Raw genomic sequence first — 22,237 nt, 5'->3', positions numbered from 1 at the left:
TCACGCATATCAACAACCTCTGCATGGCATGCAATGAGACATGTTAATGATGACAGGGATGGAGACGGAGCCAGGTCCAGTCCCCAGCTTAAGAGGACCTCATTCTCGATCACAAAGTGGTACAAAGGTGCTAAATGATCAACCGACCCTACCCTGCCTATCAAGCGCTAGCTTTAAGGTCGTCTCTCGTGGTCAGCTCGTCCACCACGAGCAACTGGACCTTATCGTGCTTGAAATCAGCACCGGTGTCCTCGTCAATCCCGTCGAAAGACCATCGAGCAGCGAAACGTGGATCTGGCCTTCTCTGAATAACTTTGAGGATCTCTCGTCCAATGATGGGCGCGAACTTGTAGGCATGACCTAGGAATACTTTTCAGTATACCCCGAAGATTTGCGACGCGTGTCGCTCACCGCTTCCGCCTGTTGCAAAGACAAGATTGTCAAAATCGGGATGATAGTCGATGAGCCAGTCACCGTATTTAGTTTCGCAGTACCTTAGTCGAGACAATGAGTATCTACCCGGTTCTATAGGGAGGATATGAGCGACTCACCAGCACATCCGGGTCTGTACAAAGTCTTTTTTCGCCAGCTCAGGGTAGATCGTAGCCAATTGTTCACGCAGCAGTCTCATCTCGGTCAGTGGGATCATTCCTTCCTCAGCGCCAGGGGTGAGCTTTGTGCGAGGAACTGAAACGCCGTTGGACTCGGGCAAGGGATTCGTGTAACCGGCAGCGTGAATAGCGAATTTGACGAGCCCGTCCGGGTTGGGTGGAAAGACGTAAAAGCCTTTATCAGTCGAGAAGACCTGCGAGGCAGAGATTGTATTCAGCTTTACTCTGAACTCTGAGAGGAAGGGACGATCACGCTTACCACGGGTGCGCCTGCATACACCTTAGCCTCTTCAGGTGTGAGCTGAACGCAGGCTAGACTATGGCTGGGGGAGGGGGCAACTCAGTACACAGTCCGGATCAATCATTCTCATTCTCACCCTGTGGCTTCGACCTTTGGCATTCGTCCAACTCCAATCGAAGTGAACAGCTGTGATGTCCTGAAGGCAGTCAGGCGAGTTCAGGATCTGATCCTTGAAATAACACACCAGGATCCTGCAGCGGCCTGTATGACCAATGTCAGCGCTACGTGTCAGCGATCAAAGTCTTTGAACCCACCACGACCAAATCTCCTCTGACTTCCTCGCCCGTCTTTAACACCACGCCCCCTATCCGCCTGCCATCGACGATCAACTTGGCCACTTCGCATCCCGATCGAATGACGCCTCCAAGTTTCCTGATCTGCTTGTGCCCCGCTTCGACTCCCCTCTCTGCTTCTGCCCATCCCCCAATCGGATTGAAATAGGCGTGTTTTCCGCCAAAGGTCCCGACTGGGACGTCTCCTTTGAATTGGGCTTTGATGCCTTGTAAATCGGGACACATGACGGCGTCAATGTTATGATCGTGCAAGTTCTTATAGGCGAATTGGAGAAACTTTTCTCCCTGTTTGTCATCTTTCGCACTGATGCACATGACCCCGGACCTTTTGTGAGGATTAGCAGGCTCGCTAGAACAGAGGACAGAGCCTCGTGGGAGAGACTTGCTCGTGGTATGTTCCCTCCCATTCTGGCTGTTTCCACATCTCTACAGCTTCTAGGGCGAGCTCGGACGTGGCCGGGTCGATGTAATCTCCGGCTCGAATGATCTAGTATCATAGCACTCAGAATGTGAAAGTCTTCTGCATTTGATAGGCATACCTTGTTGAGATCTGTGTTGGAACATACAAAACAATCAGTACTCTTCCACCGAGCAGTGCTAGACATACATACCTGAACTGGCTGCGTCGGGAGCCGGGACTGTCTCACACTTTTCCAGTATGACTACATCGTAGCTTCCATCTTTGAGCATCCACAGAGCGGTGGACATGCCAAAGATGCCTAGAAGCGAGGTGTATAAATGCCAGGTCGGACATGGCCCTGTCTACTCACCTGAGCCTATAATGACGGCCTTCTGTTTCTGTACAGATCCCATGTTGCCAAGTGAGCTATGAGCTGTACCTTCTGAGAATTTTGCGTGAAGCTGCAACAAGAAGACGATGCAGGTATGAGATGAGATGAGATGAGATGAGATGAGATGAGATGAGATGAGATGAGATGAGATGAGATGAGATGAGATGAGATGAGATGAGATGAGATGAGGTATTCTCATTTCGAAGATACCGACTCTTAACGAGATCCTATATCGGACTGGAAAAATTAGCAACCTCCACTTTCCGCTCGGCTGGCTGTGTGGTGGACTGACTGCATGAGGGGCGGCGAATGGAGACACTACGATGAGATGGTTTGAATGCTATGCAATATGTATTACATGATGGGGAGGTCGGCTATGCAGTGCAGGTATCCGCATACTCATACGGGGGTCTCTTGCGGACTCCCCGTTCGATCATCTGATGGGGAGAATCCTAGTGGATCGCTTCGACGGTCTACGACTCTTCGCTTCTATTCCCTTTGCCTTGATTCTGGCCGCACTCTTGGCCGCATCATTGGCAGTGCGTTCAAATACCAGTGCTCTCTCTTCTTTGGCCTTTCGTTTCCGATTCCGTTTATTGAGATGCAGTCGTTGCAAGGGTGTTGTCCGATCTGGATCTCTGCCATCCCAAGCCCAGATCTCCTCCTCTGTCCTTTTGACTCTGCCCAGGTCTTTGGCTCTCTCCGAGGCGAACTCCTGACGACGATTCATAGTTCCTTTCCATGATGTAAACGTCTTGAGTGGATCCTCTCCTTCCAACAGTCGTTTCCAATGGCGCTTGATATCCCATCGGCGATCGTCAGATAGTTTCGATTCCCACCTTTTGGGGGGCGGTTGTGTGAGGAACCATTGAAATCGAGACTCTCCAGGGACCATGGGTGTGGCAGGGGTGATAGGAATGAAGCGTTTGGCTATCAAACCTTGAGATTCGAGGGTCGCTAAGACGACTCTTTTCAGATGACTGGGCGGCAGAAGTGTCAGAAACCTTTGCTAGATGCCGTGAACCTTGCGATCCGTCTTCAACTCACTCGCCAGAACGAAACGGATGATCCTCAGGTATCCTCCTCACTCCAGCTTTCAATATCGCCAACCGTTCTTTCTTCGTTATGCCCTTTGTATCCTCCTGAGACGCCCTGATAGCTTCCAACTGAGCTCTCACAGCGGCTGCACTCGCGGCAGCCTTTTTCGATCCAGTCTCTAGTAATTGTAAGGTCTTGCCTGCCGTCTTGGAAGACTCCTCCTTGACCATGCCTTTTGGCGGTCGCAAGTTTATGCCTTCCCTCACGACACCTTGAAATGTTTTAGACCCTTGGGATAGGATTTGATAGACCAATCGGAATGCTTCGGCATTGTTGTTCGGCCTCACGATCATGTCCTTGAGGAGCACCATCTTGTGTGATCCCCTCCAGAGATGGTAGATTTCTTCTCCAGTTGATTGTCTCTCGCTATTGCTCGCTATCGACACGGTTGCTGCTCAACAGTTCCGCTGGGCTGCAAGCATTGGAAATATATATATATATCGCCGAAAGTGAAAATCAGTCAAGTGGCACATTTTATCCAGCATCGAATGGTCATTTGCTGATGTCTTGTCGTGGAATTCAACTCAACGGTGTCGCTCTTGATCATTCATCATGCATTTGCTAGGAAGGAATCTGCTCGATCACAAACCAGTCAGGGTGAGTACTATGGCTGCTACTCCTTATCTTCACTTTCGCTGAACTGCTCTCCCTTTCACCAGATTGCCCTGACGAACTTCTTTGGTATCGGTCACAGCCTGGCACCTCGTATCCTTGCTCGACTGCAGATCCACCATACGTGCAAAGTGTCAGAGCTCACCGAACCTCAAATCACTGCTTTATCTGCCTACCTGTCCTCCCCAGTCTCCTCTACTCATCCTGACCCTACGCCTCTCGCCGTACCAGCCCTGCCTCCTCGTTGTCAGACCTTGCGGAGAATCGAATTACCCCAAGTTCAGACGGCGCCGAAACCCATACGGAGAGATGTACTGGATGATCTGAAGATTGAGACGGATCTCAAGAGGAGTATGTTGGGAGATATACAGAGATTGCGAGAGATCGGAACGTACAGAGGAAGACGGTGAGATTGATCATTTATGAGATCCCAAAAACCAAAAATCTTACGCTGACACTCGTTTGCTTAGACATGCCGCTGGTCTTCCCGTCAGAGGACAAAGCACACACGCTGCTGGTCGTACAGCTAAGAAGCTCAATCGTCTGGACAGGAGGTTCAATTAACATGTGTCCATCGAACATCAAAGAGATGTTCTCACCACCTCCTCTTGGATCTGGCTCTTCACACGTCCCTCTCGTCTCCTCATATTGTATCAATAACATCTATCATGCATGGGACTCCTGAGCTGCATTGCTGACGAGTAGCGGTGCACTGATCCCTTGGACGGTCTCTCATGATGACCCTGACCTGCGGCGCGGGTCGACGTCTTAGCTTAATTCGTTCCTCTTTCCCAGGAGCAACCTGATCGAACTGGCTCGTCGACTTTATCTGGCTTTCAAACCTTCTCTTGTCACGATTCCCTCGGCATTTCGCTGGACACCTTTCCTTGTAACTCTGCAAGCCCGGACAACCGACTTTGGCGTCATGGCTCTCCCCGCAGCTTCGGTCTCAGCAGCTCATCCTGTTCCTCTTCCACTGGATTTCGACTACGTGTCCGACCATTCGCTCTACTCAAAAGTCGTCTTCCGAGTCTACGATGCGTCCTCCTTCTCACCCCTTATCTGCTCAGGCGACCAAGCTACGTCTGGCTTTTCAAGTTTATCTCGAAACCTCGGTAAGTTGACGCCTTCATCCTATCGCGTTGCTCAGGCCGAGAAAAGGGTGTCTCAATTTGACGGCTCTCGAATCGGGTGATGGAGACATACCAGAGGACGAGAAGAGTCCATGGATCTCGACGACCAAGAGCTTGACTTGGGCCGTCTGGGAGATCGCTAGGCGACTGTCAGTGCAAAAACTTGAAAAGCCTAAGAGTCGTCCGGGTGTAGAGCCGACGGTCAGAATGAGCGTCATCAAGCATCGTTCTGGCAACGTTGGACTTTCAGACCCACGACGAGCATACCTTGAAGCGCATGTCGACGCTACGAGTCCAGTGGCCAACGCACTCAGAGGTGCACGTCCCGGCGAATTTAGTCACAGCATGAGGAGGCAATGTGAACAGGCATTGAGGGAATCCAGGAGGTCTAAAGAGGTATTGTATTACGGTCGCATCTTTGCGGAGTCCATCGATAACGAAACGACGTGGACAGTAGATGTGAGCCGTGAGGAAGAGAAAGGGTGTCGAAAACGCCTGATTGACAATTCTTTGGCCTCAGAGATCTGGACTTGCTCTACCGGCATACTTTTTCCGATCGCCTGAGAGTCCTTCATCGTCTAGGCTCATCGGTAGGGACGGCGAGGATAGTTGATCGAGCCGATTGGTCTGGAATCCAAGGCAGGATGACTTCGAGATCGCCACCCAAAAGGTCAACCGCAGGCGACGAGGTTCGGTCAACCGATGGTGAGGGTCTGTGTTGCGGACCTCCGAAGAAGCGGGCTGCCAGTTACGCAGTCTCGGATTACTTATCCATCGATCTATGCACTTGTGGCTCCATCGATGGCCCGGAAGGTGCAGACACCTTTGCTCATCGTGCAATGGGTATCGAGAATTCTCGGCTCGACTGAGGAAACCGAGCTTTTCAGGATGAATGTGGCTGAGACTATCTCGTAGTTAGTTCACCCGAATATTGCTCATCAAAAAGGCCAAGTTTGGCAGAGCATGAGTAAGGCCTGGGAGAATCGCGATGGCACCGAGCTTCTGAGACTATGAAGAATAACAACTGCGTTGGATATTCTCGGGGTCAGAAAAGCCAACATCGGGTTCAGACCACCACGGTACAAATGCTCAAGCTTTTGCCGACCCATCGGATCATCAATCTGAGTAGGAAAGAGCTGGGCTACTCTCATGCAGCAATCAGCGACGTACCCCTGCCATGCAGTCAGTCCCCACGACGCTGGTGTCAGCGTTATTTCGATCCAGATAAGTTTTGATCTCTCGTCGGGGGGGATTCAATGTGGTCGAGACACTTGAGTCAGTGGCACAATGTGTTCCGCGGCTTGACCTGTATGCGACCTACGGCACCCTCTAGACTACACTTTTGCATGCCATGCACTATCTCGCAACATGCCAATATTAATTAGATAGGTAGTTTCTGAAATGTCCAAGGTGAAAAGGAAACTGGCTTGCTTCTTCATTATGAGTAATAATTGATCTACTTTTGTTGCAGTCTTGAGTTAAAAGTTTTGTCGTGACAGCGGATTTGTGGTGGAGAGTGCACTGCATCTCCGAAAAAACACAAGACACCAAGAAGAAGGAGGAGGAGGAGGAGGAGGAGGAGGAGTGGACAGCGAATCGTCGACCTGGTCATGTCATCTCTTCAGATTCGTTTCCACTCTGAGTGTCCGACCGGGAGGAACCTCGAGTGGACTTTCACTCCGTTGAGGTTGATGTTTTCTGATTGGAGCGGCGTGAAAGGCTGGAGTAGGTGAAGATCCATTGGAGGTACTGGTACTGCTGTACCCATGATTTCTAGAACGAGCACTGTCGTACAGGTTTGTGCTACTGGGACTGGTCGATGCGTAAGGTGTACCAGGGGCGGAAGCTGGGTAGATATGGGTGAGACCATTCCCGTTCTGTAAATGTGGAGGCGAAAAGGATGTGAATCCTAAACTGGAAGCTTGAGCCCGAAGATCCGTTGCGGATGTTCTGCGAGAGGAGGAAGCTGATCCCAAACCCAAGAGATTGATGACGCTAGATGTGCGACTGGGAGGTTCAGGTTCACCCAATATAGGAGCAGTAGGAGGGATAGGAGATCCAGGCGTGACAGCAACTGTGGTCCGGGTAGAAGGAGTGGACGGTGCATTGTAGAGGTAGGTGGCGGCCAAGACTATAGACGAGCCAATGATAAATGCCGCTGTGATGGGATAGGCGAACAACATGACGGATGCGAGGAAGGAGATGACAATGGAGAGTGAGGTGGCAAAGCCTTTCCTGTGGAGCAAGTGTCAGCAGTGGCTGGAGGAGGACAAGGGAGATGCAAAAAGGTTCATGACACCCACATTATATTGTCAGAGTAGCGAATAACAACGGCCGTGATGAGGCCTCCGAAAGTCTGTGTGAGGACTGTACCCATCGCCCAACCGTTAAAGTTTGAGAATTTGGACATGACCCGTTCGACATAGCCGGCACCTTCTGGCCCTTTGGTGGTGAATAGTATAGGGACCAAAGCGGGCAACAGTGAGAAGAGGGACAATTGAGTGTTTCTGACCCATAGATCCGGTGCCGGTCCAGTACCTGAAGAAGCTTTGAGAATGAACTCAAAGTAGACTCCAGCGAGACCAGACGTCATGCAGGCCAGGGTGACGGCCAGAAATCCTCTGAAAGGGTGCATGACTCGTGTCAGAGTTTGCACGGGCGGTTCCGGAATGTCGGATCGAAGTGCCCCGGCTACTTTCTCCAATCGAATTCCAGAATCGGCAGGTTGGTGAGATGGAGCTGAACTGCTCTGGATTTGAACGATACCGACACCCAGTGCTAAGAGGACCAAAGCTGCCCATTTGGTCCGTGATAAACGCTTGTTCAACATGAGGACGGAGAAGAAGGCCGTCGTGAGGATCTTCATCTGATAAGTGACTTGAAACGTCGCCACGTCCAGATTGGAGGCCGCCACATATTGAAGATTGTTCTGGATAACATAAAGGATGGCTGGGACGGACAACTTGTAGCAATCGGTCGAAAAGACTTCTTTTGACAGTATACGCAGGCGAGAAGGATGGAGAAAGGTCGGGAAACGTGATGTCGGACATCGTTCAGTACTCTTCGGATCCTTTTCAGAGTAGGAATGCGGTGCGGACAGTTGTTCAGCGTCTATGCGTCTTAAGGCAAAGAGGATTGATATTGAGCCCTTGAAGAGCTCATTGAGGAGGACGGCGGAGGAAGCGGAGTAGGTCTTGTTGGGTGAAGTGGATATACGGGAGTAGTGCATGATGATGGTGAGAAAGGCGTTTTGCAGGGCGAGGGTGACGAGGCTGCAAACATGTCAGTCAAATGGACAGACTAGACGAGCACTCACGAGATCCATTTGAGCTCTATGCCCCAAAGTGTCGGAGCACCACTCTTTGGTTCAGGTCTAAACGTTCCTGCAAAATAAGACTTTTCGTCCGTCTGAGCGGTCTGTACGTTGGATGTCTGCGTGACCCTATGTAAGGCTGCTGAGGCTGGACCAGCGGCTATACCGTTATGCAGCGCTTGATAGGTCGATGGAGAGTAAGGCGGTGTACCTGGCGGTGAAGATGTGGAGAGCGCTCTGCCAGTGGAAGGTGTAGTGAGGAAGGGATGTGGAAGAGTGGGAAGACTTGGAGTCAGTTAGATGACGATCAGGGCGAGACGCAGGGCAGGTTGTAAATTGGAGTCTGCCTGACATGGAAGAGGGCGCCGCGGGGGGGCGTCCTTTCGAACCTGGACCAATTCTCACTACTCACCTGCTCAATCGCCGCTTGGGTCTTGTGACGCCCATGCCTACCCCTCCCGATTTACCGACACTTCCATTCTCCTTCTCAGCTTTAGGCGGCATGACCAACCCATCATCATCGTCCGCCATGATCCGCCTCGTCGCTGTCTTTGGAGATCCAGACGATCCATTGGGTTTAGTCACTGTCGGACGACGAGTTGAGCTGGTAGATCCACGACCCATGGCGCTTGAAAGAGATGCTTTGCTTCAAGTGGAGAAGATGATCTGGAGCGGGGGTTTGATGAAGGGCGGTCGTGCGTCTGGGTTGGGTAGTGGGACACACCAAAAAAATGAGAGTAGCCCGCCTATGCCTTGGGAGTCTCTCTAGGACGCCACCACGTCCCTCTTTCCTTTTGACTGAGAGACCTTCACTGGAATCCGGAGCTGAATGATCTGGTCTTTAATTTTGTTTACACAGTCGGTCGCAGGAGGGAGAGAGCCAATGGGTTTATACGCAGTGACCTGTTGGTTTCGACACTCTATTTTCCCCCGCTGTCTCTCTCTCTCTTTTTGACTTTTGTAATTGAGTGCGCAGTCGTCCGTCGATGCGGCTAGCGGCAATAGATATATGATGATTTGCCTTGCTTTTGGTTCGCAGTTTGGTACCGGCTGTGATCAATGGCTGCTGTGGCCAGGGGCACAGGAGTGATGGTGGAGTGCAGATGTGGTATATCTGAGCAGCAGCAGCAGAATCCTATGTATGTGTGTATGTGTTGCTGGTTGCGTCACTCGTTGATTCCCTCAGAGCCCAGCCAGCCAGCTCAGCCAGTGAATGTGTATGTGGTGACTGCGGAATTCCTTTCACCCAAACGGAGAATTTTCACCCAAAAAACACGCGAAGAAGGGTGGCTGCGTAAAATAGACAGAGCCTTTGCCTGCCAAGCACATGGCAATTTTTGGGATTGGCACAAGGTGGCGACGGTGATGATGCTGGTGATGATGGTGATGCTACCGCTGCTGAATGCATGGCCAAAGTGCTGATAGCTGCACACGCCTGGGGAACTGACCCCGGGAGGACTCAGTTGTGACAAATCTCACAGGGAGAAATGCATCACCAATCCTCTAGTCACGGACACGACGAACACGCTGATGGGACAATAATATTGACAGATCGGCTTCAGCGAACATGGATTTCGATTGTCCATTGCAAGGGGTAGAACAAGGTCATCATCTGAGCATGAAAGACATGTCACTGGAAGCCTACGATGAACTGCCTGGCCTGGTCATAGCCCTGGTGGCAGGCATGTGAACCTCACGATGTGCCACGTCACTGACCCCCTCCCCTATTCGATAAAATTGATTCCGCGTCTCCTTCCCTCCACCGCCGCGATTTTTTTATTGTGCTACGATCGAGTCCAGAAAGTCTTGAATTGTTTCCATTCCAGATACTAGTTCAATCGGTTGGACTGCTTGCTGGTCGATCTTGGGACCAAGTCTGCTCCTTGGCTCATATAGAAGTGGTTCGAAGGGAAGGGGGGAATCCTTTCGAGCTTGACTCTCATTCTTTCATCGCGGCTGCTGTCCGTTTGATCGACCACCATGAAGATCTCTGAAAAGTTGCAAAAGGCAGAAAGGGAAGGACGAACGTTTTGGAGTTTTGAATACTTCCCTCCAAGGACAGCGCAGGTGAGTGAGAAAGGATAAGCGCAGCGCAGGGCAGCGAGTTCTGTGCAAATGTCATTGAGGGAGTGTTTACGGGGGCGCTATTGGCTAGCTCCTGGACCCCCCCAGATCCCGTCGACCTCGCTCGCTAACGAACGTTCTTAGGGTTTACAAAATCTGTATGACCGTATAGAGCGCATGCGTGAGCTTGGACCGGAATTTATCGATATCACTTGGTATGTGATATGACTTGCATCATTGATGACTCTGCTGACAGACTGTGCTCAGGGGTGCTGGAGGCAAGAATGCCGATCTGAGCAATAACTTGGTCCAGATATGTCAACGAAGCATCGGCATCGAGTGCTTCATGCATTTGACTTGTACAGAGAGTGAGTCTCGATTTTGGGAATGAGGGCTGATCTCCCAGTGCCACAGGAAAAGGTCACCTGGGCATTAGATGTGAGACTGTCAATGATATCGTGTTGACTTTCCACTGATTCCCTTCCCCAGCAAGCCAAGGCGCACGGATGCCAAAACATTCTGGCGCTTCGAGGTGATCCCCCACACGGCTCATCAAGCTGGAAACCGACTCCAGGAGGTTTTCACTACGCCGTAGATCTCGTCAAATACATTCACAAGACTTACCCTGGTGATTTTTGTGTCGCTGTCGCTGGTTTCCCAGGGGGACATCCCGAAACGGCAGATACTCCAGAAGCGAGACATCAGGAAATGATGTACTTGAAAGAAAAGGTCGACGCTGGAGCAGAGTTCATCTTTACTCAAATGTTCTACGATACCGATATCTTTTTCGACTGGATCAAGCGAGTTCGACAAGCTGGCATCACGGTCCCGATTATTCCAGGAATCATGCCGATCCAAAACTGGGACAAGTTTCAGACTTGGGTTAAGAGAGAAAGAATCGTCGTTCCTCCACATTTCTACGAGGCTTTGAATCCTGTCGTTGGAGATGATGAGAAAGTACGAGCGGTAGGCACCAAATTGGTCGGGGATATGTGTAAACGGATCTTGGCCAACAAGGAAGCTGGCATCAAGGGTCTACATATCTACACGCTGAATCTGGAGAAGGGAGCCAAGATGTTGTTGCAGGAAGTTGGCCTCGAGGCTCACCGCGAACAAGTCGCTCCTTTACCTTGGCGACCGAGTTTGGCTCCTCATCGACGATCAGAGAGCATCCGACCCATCTTTTGGGCCAATCGAGTCAACTCGTACCTTTCACGTACGGACGATTGGGACGAGTTTCCGAATGGACGCTGGGGAGATTCAAGAAGTCCAGCGTACGGTGATCTGGATGGGTATCCCGTGTCGATTGGAATATCAAGTACGGAAGCGTATTCACTCTGGGGACACCCGACTTCGTTCGAAGATGTCTGTCACCTCTTTGCGAGGTTCTGTCGTGGCGATTTGACAAAACTTCCTTGGTCTTCCAATCCTGCGGCTTCAGAGACGACAGTCATCACGACTCAATTGGCCAAGATGAATGAATTGGGATACCTAACCATCAATTCGCAACCTGCCGTCGATGGTGTCTCGTCCGAAGACAAGGTACACGGGTGGGGTCCGGCCGGAGGTTATGTCTACCAAAAGGTGAGGCTTACGTGATGGTTCACAAGCTGACTTCGTTTCACAGGCCTACCTTGAGTTCTTCGTCTCTCCTGAACTCTTGTCCAACCTCATTCGCCGAATCGAACGTGATCCGAGGATAACATACTACGCCGTCAACAAGCAAGGCGACTTGCGGACCAATACACACAGCGAGGGTCCCAACGCCGTCACTTGGGGTGTTTTCCCAGGTAAAGAGATCGTTCAACCTACCATCGTCGAAGCTGTCTCATTCATCGCTTGGAAAGACGAAGCGTTTGAACTAGGATGTCAATGGGCCAACCTTTACCCAGAAGACTCTCCATCTCGACAGATTATCGAGCAAGTCATGAACACGTCGTACCTTGTCAATATTGTCGCAAATGATTTCAAAGATGGTTCGTCCATCTTTGAGCCTTTTGATCTGGACATGAAGCCCTCCTTGACGAATGGTCAGACGACCAACGGCGTGACTATCAACGGATCAGCTCCTACTCCTGAGCAGAACGGTGATGGTGGTATCGTCAATGGGATCAAAAAAATGGTCGACACCTCCGTTCAAGCCGTATCCAACGGTCATTAGTCAAGGCCATTCTCAATCAATCCTCTCTTGACTCAGAGATAAAAAACTCAAGCTACGTTTCAACTCGTTGCTTTTGCTACAGTTTGGTCGCATCATTACTAGAAGAATATACCCAAGATCATCAATACCCATCATCATCATTCCGATATACCTACTGGATATACCCCCCAAAACCAATAGAAGAAGAACAAGAAGTTGCATTTGTATTTGCACGCCGGCTTTCAGGACATACTCGCATCTTTCATACTCGATAGATGAAGATGGAAACAAACACAAGGTGCAGAACCGGGTCACCGGTTCTTGTAGTTGGGATAGAGGAAGAGGACGACGAGGACGACGAGGACGAGCCTAGACCGCTAGATATCATGTGGGTCTGCATCATCACATCAGTTGTTCTATTTGTAAAGACGGATCGGTTTCCGGAAGTAAAAAAAAAAACACAACAAAGGGGTTCAACACCGCATCATGTCATTCATGCATATAATCATCCATTCATGAATGAATGCGATCGCTTGAAGAGGCTCTGTGAAGTCCAAAGGGCACTGGTGTAGTTGTTTATAGTTTGTCTTGAACAGTCGAGATTGATTCTGAGTGGCTCGACGTGACAAACAGAATGCACGCCTCAAGCTTCCGACAAGATTTTGTTTTCATGCGAGAGATGGATTGATACCTGAAGTATGCCTATGCGCCGCCCGCCGCCTTGTGACTGATATGATATGAATCGCTACGCCATCCCACCCACGGTCGATTCTAAAATCTCCAACTCTACCAATTTCCTCTCCCACCATCGCCTACCTTCATGTGCGCCCATGCTCGTCGCTGCCAGACCCAATAACATGAGTAAATCTCTCAGGCTCAAAGCCTCCGTTTGGAATATATGTTGAAGTGGTGAAATGTAAATGAGACCTAATTGAGCGATGAACGATATGGAGACGGTGAGGAAGAGCATGCGATTACGAAAGAGGGGGCAAGTGAGTCCTCGATTTTGAAGTGCCGAGACGAGATCGAGAAAGACGAATACGGTGAATGTCTGGAAAGAGAGCTCAGCGGTGAGCTCGAGTCGGAAGTTCGTTTGGGGGAAGACCTTTTTCCTTCCTCCCCCCCCAAAGGACAAAAGAAAAACTCACCATGGTCTGATCCCTTCTCGACATGGATCCATCGCTGATCTCGTGTGCAAAGACATAGAGCGTACCGAGGACAATCATTGTAGCGCTGAATCCCACTCGCATCAATAATCTTCTGGAGATGATGCTGACGCCCTTCCGTCTCGGAGGTCGACGCATGATCTCTTTGTCGACGGGATCGACGCCTAACGCTTGAGCAGGCGGTCCATCCATCAAAATGTTGATAAACAAGATTTGCATCGCGTTGAGAGGATTGGCCAATTTGAGAAAGGTCGACAAGGTGATGAGTGTCAACGCGGCCACAGCGGTCGATAATTGGAACGAGAGGAAATTTTGAATATTGTAAAAGATGGATTTGCCTTCTTCGACAGCTGGAAGGATCGACGAGAAATCATCATTGACGAGAATCACATCGGCAGCTTCCTTTGCCACATCGGTTCCTGATTTGCCCATCGAGATGCCGATATCTGCCATTTTCAACGCTGGGGAATCGTTGACTCCATCTCCAGTCATCGCTACCGTCGCGCCGCGCATTTGCCACGCTTTGACAATGGCCATCTTGTGCCGGGGTGTCGTCCGCGCGAAGACAGTGGTGGAGGGCACTCGTTCGATGAGCTCGCGTTCCGACAACTGATCCAATTGGCTTCCAAGCATACAGCTACTCGCGCCGAAAGGCGCATTCGCCGATCCAGATGAGGGAGAGACTTTGAGTCCGAGTTCACGAGCGATCGCAATGGCCGTCGGCTCGGCATCCCCAGTGATCATCACGACTTGGACACCGGCGCCATGGAGCGCACTGATCGCATGAGAAACCCCTCGACGAGGCGGGTCCATCATAGCCTGAAAGCCGACAAAGACAAGGTCTGTCGCTTCGGCCGCGGGATCCTTCGGCGGGAAGCCATATGCCAAGGCGATCACTCGCAGGCCTTTCGCACTGACTTGATTGGCGCGATCTAAGACTGTCTTCTGCACAGAGGCGTCCAAGGCTGGCGTTGAGGAATCGGTCACGTAGTAGTATCGACAGCGTGCGATCACCGCCTCCACGGCTCCTTTAAGGTAACACATGTCCGCACCACCATTGTGACTACCCGTGATCATCATGTACTTGGTCTCAGAACTGAACGGGATTTCGCCTTTACGCTCAAAATTCTGTGTCGCAGTTCAGCGGGATACCCGGGCCTCATCAGCTCACCTTTCGAACATCCTCTGCCCCGAGGAGAGGTAATACATTGAGCAGGGCAACTTCGGTGGCTTGTCCGACATTGATGCCTTGTTCGTTCCGAAACGCATTGTTACAGATATTTCCTATGAGTGCAGACTTGAGCATGGCAGGAGAGGGGTTGAGCGTTTCCGATTCAGGATGTCGAGGCCCAAAGGATGGATGTAGATGCGGCCCCAGGTCAACGAGGTCATCCACAGCGTAAATATGCGTTACAGTCATTTCATTCTTCGTCAGAGTTCCTGAAAAGAGTGAGCTTTCGTCGTCATACCACATCACCACACTCACCCGTCTTGTCCGAACAAATGACACTGACACTGCCTAAAGCCTCCACAGTCGGCAGCTTCTTGACAATGGCCTTTCGTTTAGACATGCGCAGGACTCCGAGAGCCAAGGTGACCGTAGTGACAATAGGCAATCCCTCTGGAATGGCAGCAACGGCGAGTGAGACTGGAAAATGGGTCAGCTCGTCCTGGCGCGGGCAAGTAAAACACGCACCTCCAATGGTGAACATTTCGAGCCAGTCCCGACTCTGCATTACGCCGAGCAAGAATATGATCCCTATCACGAAGAAGGAGAAGATCGACAAACGTTTCGCCAAGTCGTCCATCATGAGTTGAAGTGGTGTTCGCTTCTCCTCAACCTGAGCAGGATTAGAGTGTAACTAGCGGAGCATTCGACATGACTCACATCCTGCATCATGGAGAATACGACGCCAAATTCCGTATCTTTCCCCGTCCCCACGACGATCCCAGACCCATGTCCTAGTGAGGGGATGAGTTGACAAGCAGCAAAAGGACGGCGCCGAACTCACCACTCCGCACCAGCGTTCCCATGAAAGCCATACAGTGTCTCTCGCCGAGTGCTTTGCCTCCCCCTTCACCGTGTGTATCTTCTCCTTCTCCTCGCTCGCAAATTGCTGTATTTTTCCTAGCGGGTCGGGTCTCACCCGTCAGAGCAGACTCATCAATCTCAAGTGAGACAGCGGTGATGAGTCTGATGTCCGCCGGGATTCGATCACCAACGGAAAATGTGACGAGATCTCCGGGAAACAATGCATTGGCGAGCGGAGATTGAGCTTGACCGTTCCTACAGGTTTCCATAAGTATATTTGGATCTCGTCATGTGTGCGAGGACTTACCGAATGAGATGACAATAGTGTGGCACGAGCTGAAGAGGTCAACTCTGCTGATGTAATCGACTAGAAGAACTGCTCACCTTGCTCAAGGCTTCCAAAGACTTTTCCGATCGCTGCTCCTGGACAAAGCCGACTGTTTTGACCATCAGGGGCTGTTTCAATGCAAATGCGAGACTTTTCTCACCCGTGAGGACAATGATGACGGTCAACACGACACACACTGCGTCATCGTATTGACCCATGAGTGCACTGACGGCACTGCTGCCCAATAACAGCAATATGAGCGGGGTCTCGTAGATGCCCTTGGCGAATTTAAGCCATAACGGCTCAGATGGCGGGAGTTCAAACTCGTTTGGACCGTATCGTGCCAATAAGCCCGAGAGCGCAGAATTAGACAGACCATCTGTAGGATGCGTCCCTAGCTCCTGGACTGTTTGCTAAGAAAGAGGTCCCGCAGGGTCAGTACCCTCGATACGGTGGTTGACTTTGCCTTGGAACCCACCTCTATGGTCTTGTGCGCGTAGATCGCACTTGGGGTCTCCTTATCCTTTCCTCCTACCAAGTCGCGACCTTCTTCTTCTTCCTCTCTTATCGGTTCATATTCGCTCCCTCGCCATATTCTCCGTCCAAACCCAATGAACCGACCAATGATCCCCTTGGAATCTCCATCGCCCATCCTAGTATGACCATTCGTTCTTCCTCGATGCGATCCATCACTATCGCGTCTTTGTCCCGGTCCCGGTCCCGGTCCACGACTCGAAGATCGTATAGAAGAAGATCCTCCGTTCCACGCATGAGGAAAGGTCTGGAATCCTGCATGGTCCGCAGAAGGTTGCCGACGTAATGTTGTGGAATAAGCGTAGGGACCATGTAAGCTTGATGAGATTGGTTGTTGAATCTGCCCATTTCCTCCAGGAGCCATAGGGGCCATCTCGGGATCTGACATGATGCTGTTGTTGTTGGTATTGTTGTTAAGTCCGTAAGCGTGAGGATCGTAAGGGTCAGAAGTGGGAGGGTAGGAAGGAGTAGGATAGAGGTACGATTTAGGTCTACCCCCACTTCTCGGTGTGAGACCTGGTCGAGTCGTACCGTTTTGGTGATCCACAGAGTAGAGAGGAATATGAGAAGGAGGAGGAGGAGGAGGAGGAGGAGTAGGTGTAGAGGTAGAGGCAGAGGTAGAGGACGAGAGTGGAAACGATGAAGATGATGGTACTGGAGCAGGACTAGGAGGAGCGGTCGGTCGCTGAGAAATAGGAGGTGATCGTCTTCTATAGGTCGAGCTGCTGGACCCAAAAGAATCCATTACGAACGTAAAGCAGAGATTGAAGTTGACTCTAGCTTTGGTTCTGACACGAAAGGGCCTGTTATGATACTTCGCGTCATGCGGTCCACAGCATGGATCTAGTCTAACTGAGAATGACAAGTATGTGAAGGCGAGACAAACATGAGGGAGGGATGATCACATCTAATAAACGTCCGACAAACGTTTGGGCTTTGCATTCCACCGATCCTCTTGATGTTTTTTTGGGCGCCCAAAAACTCGGGATTCGCCGAATCAAGAAAATAGCAGTAAAAAGCAGCGCTCTCTGCATGACTCCCCCTCCTGTCTAAGCTATCATCACTATGAGGCAGCAGCGATCCTGACCTGACGTCTAGGCTGCCATGCTCCTGAACCTGCTCCCTGACCTTGGCCACCACCAGCACCACCACCACCTTGTTGCCCTTGCTGACCGCCAGGACCTCCCTTTGAAGGTCCACCAGCATGCGTTTGCCGGCTCTCCTTCGCAGTAGGTAGAGGAGCTGCTCGAATAGTGTTGAACACCCTTTGAGCATGCTCCGCATTTCGAATGAAGAAGCCGGCGAAACGTCTGTGAGACGTAGTCTCCTCTACGTGGACCATGGACTGGGAACAATTTTTTTAGCTCTGAATCCGTACGATGGCTGTGTGCCTCGGCTCACCCCGTCAATGGTAAAGTCCAAATTGTTGGTGACTATCCTCTCTCCATCCAGCAAACTGGAACCCTCTCCCTGAGCTTTGGCATATGTCCTGGAGGCAGCTTTGAGAACCATCAACTGTTCCAAAACCTCCTCTTCTCTGTCCTTCTTGCCCTCCTCATCCAAGAATGCCGCGAGCTTGCTTGCGTCGATGGAAGTATACAACTTGAGCAAATTTCTCGCACCAACCACCCCGCGTACAGCCTTGACGTCCGACAGGAACAGCTCGACATGACGTTGCGTAGCATCTTGCGGTGGGTTGGCAATGTAGCTTTCGAGAGCTGATTGATCCTCATAAGGCGGTGGGTTGACTGAAAGGTATTTTGGGCAAGCTTGAAGGTAGAGCTCTTTGAATGTTTCAAGAGCTTCTTCACCGCCACGTTGAAGAATAGTGAGCTGGTCGCCATAGTGCTCCTTGACGATGGACATGATGCTTTCGTCACTTGGTCCAGGGGACAAAGTTGTGCAGATGGCGAGGAGAGCGTACATACGCTCGCACGTCTTGGTGATCTGAAGAAGAAGGAGGATCAGAGGGATACATTGTCGAGCCTCCAAGAAATATTACTCACCGAACCGTATTGATAACTCCTGGTGTGGTACTGTTTCATCCGGATGAAGAAAATCAAGACCGACACGAATGTCTTCATGGCGTCCGGCCATCGACCCAGAGCCATGTAGGCGCAGCCAACCTGACACCAAGTCAGCGTAAAAGTCGAGCGATGCATTGTGCACTCACATGGTAGTAGGTCGTGACGTGGCAAGCAGTGATTCGAGTCAAGAATGCGCCTCCACCCAGCTCCACATTCTCCATAGTCTGTAAAGCCACTGCAAAGGGTCAGCTCTGATACACCGATGAGCCGTGGTAGTCTCACATGTGGGATCTCCCAATAAGACGTGGACGCGCAACAAGCAGATGAGGGAAAAGTATCCGAGATTTCTGTAAAGGGATTTGGATCCATAGGCCCCTGCGATCTCTCTGATATACAGTGTGAGCTCGAGGGATAATACCGTTAGTGACCCCAAACTCACGCAACCTCCTCTGCAGTCTTGCCTTCCTTCTCCGCTTTAAGCTGCTCGTTGATTTGACTCTTTTGAACGAGGGAGTACAGGACGTTCAGGACAGAGTAACAGCTCCAGATCTGAGGGGCCTCCGCCAGCATCTCGAGCTCCTCCTCGTTCTTGTTCTTCGGGTTTGCCCTCCACTGCGCGAAAGATTGGAATTGGTAAACGAATTCGTCGAGCATATCCCAAAGCCATTGAATGGGCAGATCGAGTGGAACAGGACCCTCAGAGTCTGGCATAGAGTCAGTAGGCTTTGATTTGCCGTTTCGGTCCGACTCACTCAACAAGTAGTTGAAAAGCTCGCAGATGTTTTCGTAGGATTGGAAACGGTCGTCAATGGTGGGCTGTAGTTTGGCATAGACATGACGGAAGTACAGTTCTCGGTAAAGGGTAAGGAAGACTTGGTCTAGATTGTAGAGATGAGATGGATGTTCTCTGTGTTCACAAGTCAGACATACCGCTTTGGACCAAGGGGGCAATGATCTCCGCTTCAGGCCACTCATTTTGAGAGTAATGTGCTTGAGTCAACTTGTTCCATCCGGACTCGTACATGTTCGTGATGGTCGGTAAGTCGTTCTCTAGGATGGCCTGGTGGAACAGAACAAGGAACTGGGTAGGCAGGCATCAGCAATAACTCTCCTGCCGCTTGATTGGAAGTCCCCCCTCACCCTCTTCACATCTTCAGGGACAACTTCCAACATTTGACTCTGCTCCAGCTCTGCTTGCTCCTGTTGAGCCACCTGCTGAGCGTAGGCATGTTGCTCCAACTCTTGCAGCCGTCTGTATTCGTCCTCGTAGCTCGCATCGTTTCCGCTTTGGTACGCTGGGACCGCAAGAGAGGACAAGAGCTCGTCCTCTTCGGGTTCGTAGAAAGCGTTTGGGTCGGCCATGATGGAAAGTTGAGCCTTTTTTTTGTGTCGTGTCCCAGTGCTCGATCTCCGTCTCTCTGCAGTCCTTCTTGAGGTGATATGGACGTCTGATCTCTCTCTACGAGATGCTTTTAATGTCGTTCGTTGGCTCGATGACACGCTCTCTACACCAAAATGCTTGCTTAACTGGACAACAATGTGTACTTGGAGATGATAATTTTTGGGCAAATGCCGAGACTCGAATGGAAGAGTGGCACCCGAAGTATCTTATTGCATGGACATCACTTGACAGTCGATGATGACGGCTATAGCTAGGGGCATAAGCAGGTCTGTGATTTGTCACTGGTCGTCATGGCCACGCAAGGTCAATGGCAAGGCATCAGCATGGCCTCAGGCGGTCCGAGTCGTTTCGTCCATCGGATGCAGTCGTGGACTTCTCGGCATGCGAGAGTACGCGACCTCAGGTCGACACGAGGTGGAGACTGGCTTCATGGAGGATGCTGAAGAGGAGAACGAAGACCTGTTTGAGCCTGTGGCGTCTGTCCAATCACCTCTGTCTGAACAATTTCGAGCGACAGATCCTCCATCGCCGGATGCACCTCGGAGACCTCGACTGCCGACCTCGCAGAAGAAGCTCAACCGATTACTGTCTCGGCATGTCATGCATGATGTCCTCGAATCAGAGCTCGAGGAGCAATTCGTCAGAGGTTCGTGCCGAGTCTCTGTGTCTGGCGCGTCACTTGTCTGACCCTGGCCGCAGGCAGAGGACCGGGAGGACAAGCTATCAACAAGACGAATTCGGCTGTCCACCTATTGCACATTCCTACGGGTATTCGGGTACACGCTCAGCCCACTCGACTTCGTGGTAAGAATAGAGAAGCCGCAAGGAAGATCTTGAGGCAGAAACTGGATGATCTACGAGCCAAGGGCTTATATCCGCTCCGGGAGGGAGACGAGATGAATCTTGCAGAGGAGATTGTGGTCAATCCAGAAGATAGTAAAGCGGAAGATGGGGTGACTCCTGAAGTTTCTGGACCAACGACTAAGCCTGGCTCCAAGCTCTCCAAAGCTGAACGGAGAGCTGAGGAGATCGCCCTCTCATCCGCTTATTCTCAAAACGAACTTCGAGCTGCTAAGATCAGAGCTCGAAAGGCGAAAAAGGCCAAGAAGCAGAAGAAGAAGCACAGGGACAAGGCGGGCAATAGCGAAGAGGACGCAAAGAGTGCATCGTGACAGGTGTAATGTAGCACAAAGGGGTATAGATACATGCTGGATATCTGTGCATCGATGCGAGGGGCAATTTACTCGTCGTTCGTTTCGAGATTGATCTGCTTGCCAAATTTGGCATACCTGAAGGCAGGAATCGTGAGCTCGTTGCCTCGAGGATGGGTTTGAGCCAGCTCACAACATAACTTTGAGCTCTTTCATTCCCTTTTGACACTCTTCTGCTCTGTCATTCAGATCTGAAATCTCTCTGTTGTACCGGCTCAAATCGCCTTTCAATTGTTTCTTGGCGTCTTTGAGAGGGAGGTAGAAGAATGCTTCACCTATCCTGTAGAGGAATGGACCGGATGATGAGTCGGCCAGCATGAACTCGGTGGACAAGTCATCATAGTATTCCTTCTCTTCCTGAGGGGGGGAATTTTCAGCTCTAAAACCCCTACTTTGGAAGCCCAGTGGCAGAGTCGATTGAGAGATACTGACCTGCTTCAATTTGAGCTGATCTTGTATGTCTGTCAGCCTGTTGTTGAGCTTGGAGAACGAGCTGATGCGTTGTTGGTCCTCTGCAAGGGTTTGGTCAGCCTAGAGCGAAATTACACGCCGAGCGCTCACCCCAAGCCACTTCAATATCATCTTGCTCATCCTCCGGTGGTAGCTATCATCCGACTGCGTCAGATCTACTGCAAGGGCACTTCCATGTACCTACAAGGCTCATATCGATGCTCCTCTCCAACCGTCGTCAATGTTCACCAGCCAAAGCGCTATTGAATCGCCAGGTATGCAGGTACCTTATCACGAACCAGAGTCCACAGAGTATGCCACGTCATCTTGTCACGTCCCACTCTTTTGTTTTTTGACGCGTTGCTTTTCCACGGTTGCGCCATTGTTTCATCTTCAAGGTGGTCTATGGGATGTAGCATATCAAGTGTGCCAGTCTCGAGAGCAACATTATCAACACTGAGACTGACTTGAAGCAGAAGCAGCACACTTTCTCTTCTTCCCCCCCTGCCTAAGTCTGTTGGAGGACCTACGTTCCTGCATCACCAAAGCTCACCAGCTTACCACACTCTCAACCTCAAGGATCATCTCGTCCAGCTTGGCACTGTGACCACCATGAACGGTGGACTGGCAACGGATACGAGGAGAAAGCAGAGCAAGAGAGACGAGGTGAGTGCTCTAGATTGCACATTCAGTTTGGTTCCCCGTCAAACTCTCCCGAGGACCTATACTCC

At 50.9% G+C, this 22,237-nt stretch overlaps 10 protein-coding genes across 10 annotated transcripts; 4 read left to right on the top strand and 6 right to left on the bottom strand.

Annotated features, from left to right (window-relative positions):
* Nucleotides 1-5: 5 nt before the first annotated feature.
* BD324DRAFT_631400 (FAD dependent oxidoreductase) lies at nucleotides 6-2,184 on the bottom strand. The gene is made up of 11 exons (XM_022016432.1): nucleotides 1,976-2,184; nucleotides 1,817-1,924; nucleotides 1,745-1,755; nucleotides 1,592-1,692; nucleotides 1,167-1,530; nucleotides 1,097-1,113; nucleotides 989-1,048; nucleotides 871-934; nucleotides 552-805; nucleotides 412-494; nucleotides 6-360 (listed from the first exon to the last, which is right to left on the bottom strand). Exons 1-11 carry the CDS (start codon nucleotides 2,016-2,018, stop codon nucleotides 161-163), a joined length of 1,305 nt encoding a protein of 434 aa, XP_021869889.1. The 5' UTR covers nucleotides 2,019-2,184; the 3' UTR covers nucleotides 6-160.
* Nucleotides 2,185-2,277: 93 nt separating this feature from the next.
* On the bottom strand, nucleotides 2,278-3,525 carry BD324DRAFT_631397 (hypothetical protein). Its single transcript, XM_022016431.1, has 2 exons — nucleotides 3,044-3,525; nucleotides 2,278-2,976 (listed from the first exon to the last, which is right to left on the bottom strand). Exons 1-2 carry the CDS (start codon nucleotides 3,403-3,405, stop codon nucleotides 2,430-2,432), a joined length of 909 nt encoding a protein of 302 aa, XP_021869888.1. The 5' UTR covers nucleotides 3,406-3,525; the 3' UTR covers nucleotides 2,278-2,429.
* Nucleotides 3,526-3,572: 47 nt separating this feature from the next.
* Nucleotides 3,573-4,410, top strand: BD324DRAFT_631396 (hypothetical protein). The gene is made up of 3 exons (XM_022016430.1): nucleotides 3,573-3,691; nucleotides 3,754-4,112; nucleotides 4,177-4,410. Exons 1-3 carry the CDS (start codon nucleotides 3,647-3,649, stop codon nucleotides 4,268-4,270), a joined length of 498 nt encoding a protein of 165 aa, XP_021869887.1. The 5' UTR covers nucleotides 3,573-3,646; the 3' UTR covers nucleotides 4,271-4,410.
* A 221-nt stretch (nucleotides 4,411-4,631) lies between these two features.
* Nucleotides 4,632-5,452, top strand: BD324DRAFT_652266 (hypothetical protein; the record flags this gene model as incomplete). Its single annotated transcript, XM_022018466.1, has 3 exons — nucleotides 4,632-4,821; nucleotides 4,868-5,298; nucleotides 5,360-5,452. The coding sequence occupies 3 exons, from the start codon at nucleotides 4,632-4,634 to the stop codon at nucleotides 5,450-5,452; spliced, it is 714 nt and encodes a 237-aa protein (XP_021869886.1).
* A 1,000-nt stretch (nucleotides 5,453-6,452) lies between these two features.
* BD324DRAFT_581827 (nucleotide-sugar transporter-domain-containing protein) lies at nucleotides 6,453-8,683 on the bottom strand (the record flags this gene model as incomplete). The annotated part of the gene is made up of 4 exons (XM_022013526.1): nucleotides 6,453-7,074; nucleotides 7,143-8,111; nucleotides 8,156-8,437; nucleotides 8,565-8,683. The coding sequence occupies 4 exons, from the start codon at nucleotides 8,681-8,683 to the stop codon at nucleotides 6,453-6,455; spliced, it is 1,992 nt and encodes a 663-aa protein (XP_021869885.1).
* A 1,273-nt stretch (nucleotides 8,684-9,956) lies between these two features.
* On the top strand, nucleotides 9,957-12,869 carry BD324DRAFT_631379 (methylenetetrahydrofolate reductase-domain-containing protein). Its single transcript, XM_022016429.1, has 6 exons — nucleotides 9,957-10,219; nucleotides 10,361-10,431; nucleotides 10,484-10,584; nucleotides 10,623-10,654; nucleotides 10,706-11,800; nucleotides 11,844-12,869. The coding sequence occupies exons 1-6, from the start codon at nucleotides 10,133-10,135 to the stop codon at nucleotides 12,375-12,377; spliced, it is 1,920 nt and encodes a 639-aa protein (XP_021869884.1). The 5' UTR covers nucleotides 9,957-10,132; the 3' UTR covers nucleotides 12,378-12,869.
* A 9-nt stretch (nucleotides 12,870-12,878) lies between these two features.
* BD324DRAFT_631378 (hypothetical protein) lies at nucleotides 12,879-17,337 on the bottom strand. The gene is made up of 11 exons (XM_022016428.1): nucleotides 16,361-17,337; nucleotides 16,043-16,295; nucleotides 15,939-15,991; nucleotides 15,862-15,890; nucleotides 15,535-15,809; nucleotides 15,411-15,484; nucleotides 15,219-15,363; nucleotides 15,009-15,170; nucleotides 14,694-14,962; nucleotides 13,505-14,650; nucleotides 12,879-13,407 (listed from the first exon to the last, which is right to left on the bottom strand). The coding sequence occupies exons 1-11, from the start codon at nucleotides 17,159-17,161 to the stop codon at nucleotides 13,102-13,104; spliced, it is 3,513 nt and encodes a 1,170-aa protein (XP_021869883.1). The 5' UTR covers nucleotides 17,162-17,337; the 3' UTR covers nucleotides 12,879-13,101.
* A 142-nt stretch (nucleotides 17,338-17,479) lies between these two features.
* On the bottom strand, nucleotides 17,480-19,805 carry BD324DRAFT_581968 (eukaryotic translation initiation factor 3 subunit 6; the record flags this gene model as incomplete). Its single annotated transcript, XM_022013533.1, has 9 exons — nucleotides 17,480-17,761; nucleotides 17,818-18,363; nucleotides 18,423-18,542; nucleotides 18,590-18,678; nucleotides 18,726-18,829; nucleotides 18,883-19,147; nucleotides 19,196-19,321; nucleotides 19,374-19,524; nucleotides 19,584-19,805. The coding sequence occupies 9 exons, from the start codon at nucleotides 19,803-19,805 to the stop codon at nucleotides 17,480-17,482; spliced, it is 1,905 nt and encodes a 634-aa protein (XP_021869882.1).
* Nucleotides 19,806-19,986: 181 nt separating this feature from the next.
* BD324DRAFT_631373 (RF-1 domain-domain-containing protein) lies at nucleotides 19,987-21,046 on the top strand. The gene is made up of 2 exons (XM_022016427.1): nucleotides 19,987-20,491; nucleotides 20,545-21,046. Exons 1-2 carry the CDS (start codon nucleotides 20,080-20,082, stop codon nucleotides 21,015-21,017), a joined length of 885 nt encoding a protein of 294 aa, XP_021869881.1. The 5' UTR covers nucleotides 19,987-20,079; the 3' UTR covers nucleotides 21,018-21,046.
* On the bottom strand, nucleotides 21,047-21,910 carry BD324DRAFT_603088 (hypothetical protein). The gene is made up of 4 exons (XM_022013957.1): nucleotides 21,712-21,910; nucleotides 21,618-21,660; nucleotides 21,190-21,568; nucleotides 21,047-21,134 (listed from the first exon to the last, which is right to left on the bottom strand). The coding sequence occupies exons 1-4, from the start codon at nucleotides 21,718-21,720 to the stop codon at nucleotides 21,086-21,088; spliced, it is 480 nt and encodes a 159-aa protein (XP_021869880.1). The 5' UTR covers nucleotides 21,721-21,910; the 3' UTR covers nucleotides 21,047-21,085.
* Nucleotides 21,911-22,237: the final 327 nt, after the last annotated feature.

This window comes from Kockovaella imperatae (genome assembly GCF_002102565.1).
Source record: "Kockovaella imperatae strain NRRL Y-17943 chromosome Unknown BD324scaffold_10, whole genome shotgun sequence".
NCBI lineage: Eukaryota > Fungi > Basidiomycota > Tremellomycetes > Tremellales > Cuniculitremaceae > Kockovaella > Kockovaella imperatae.
The sequence above is the reverse complement of the archived record's forward strand: the minus strand, read 5'-3'. Positions and strand labels throughout refer to the sequence as shown.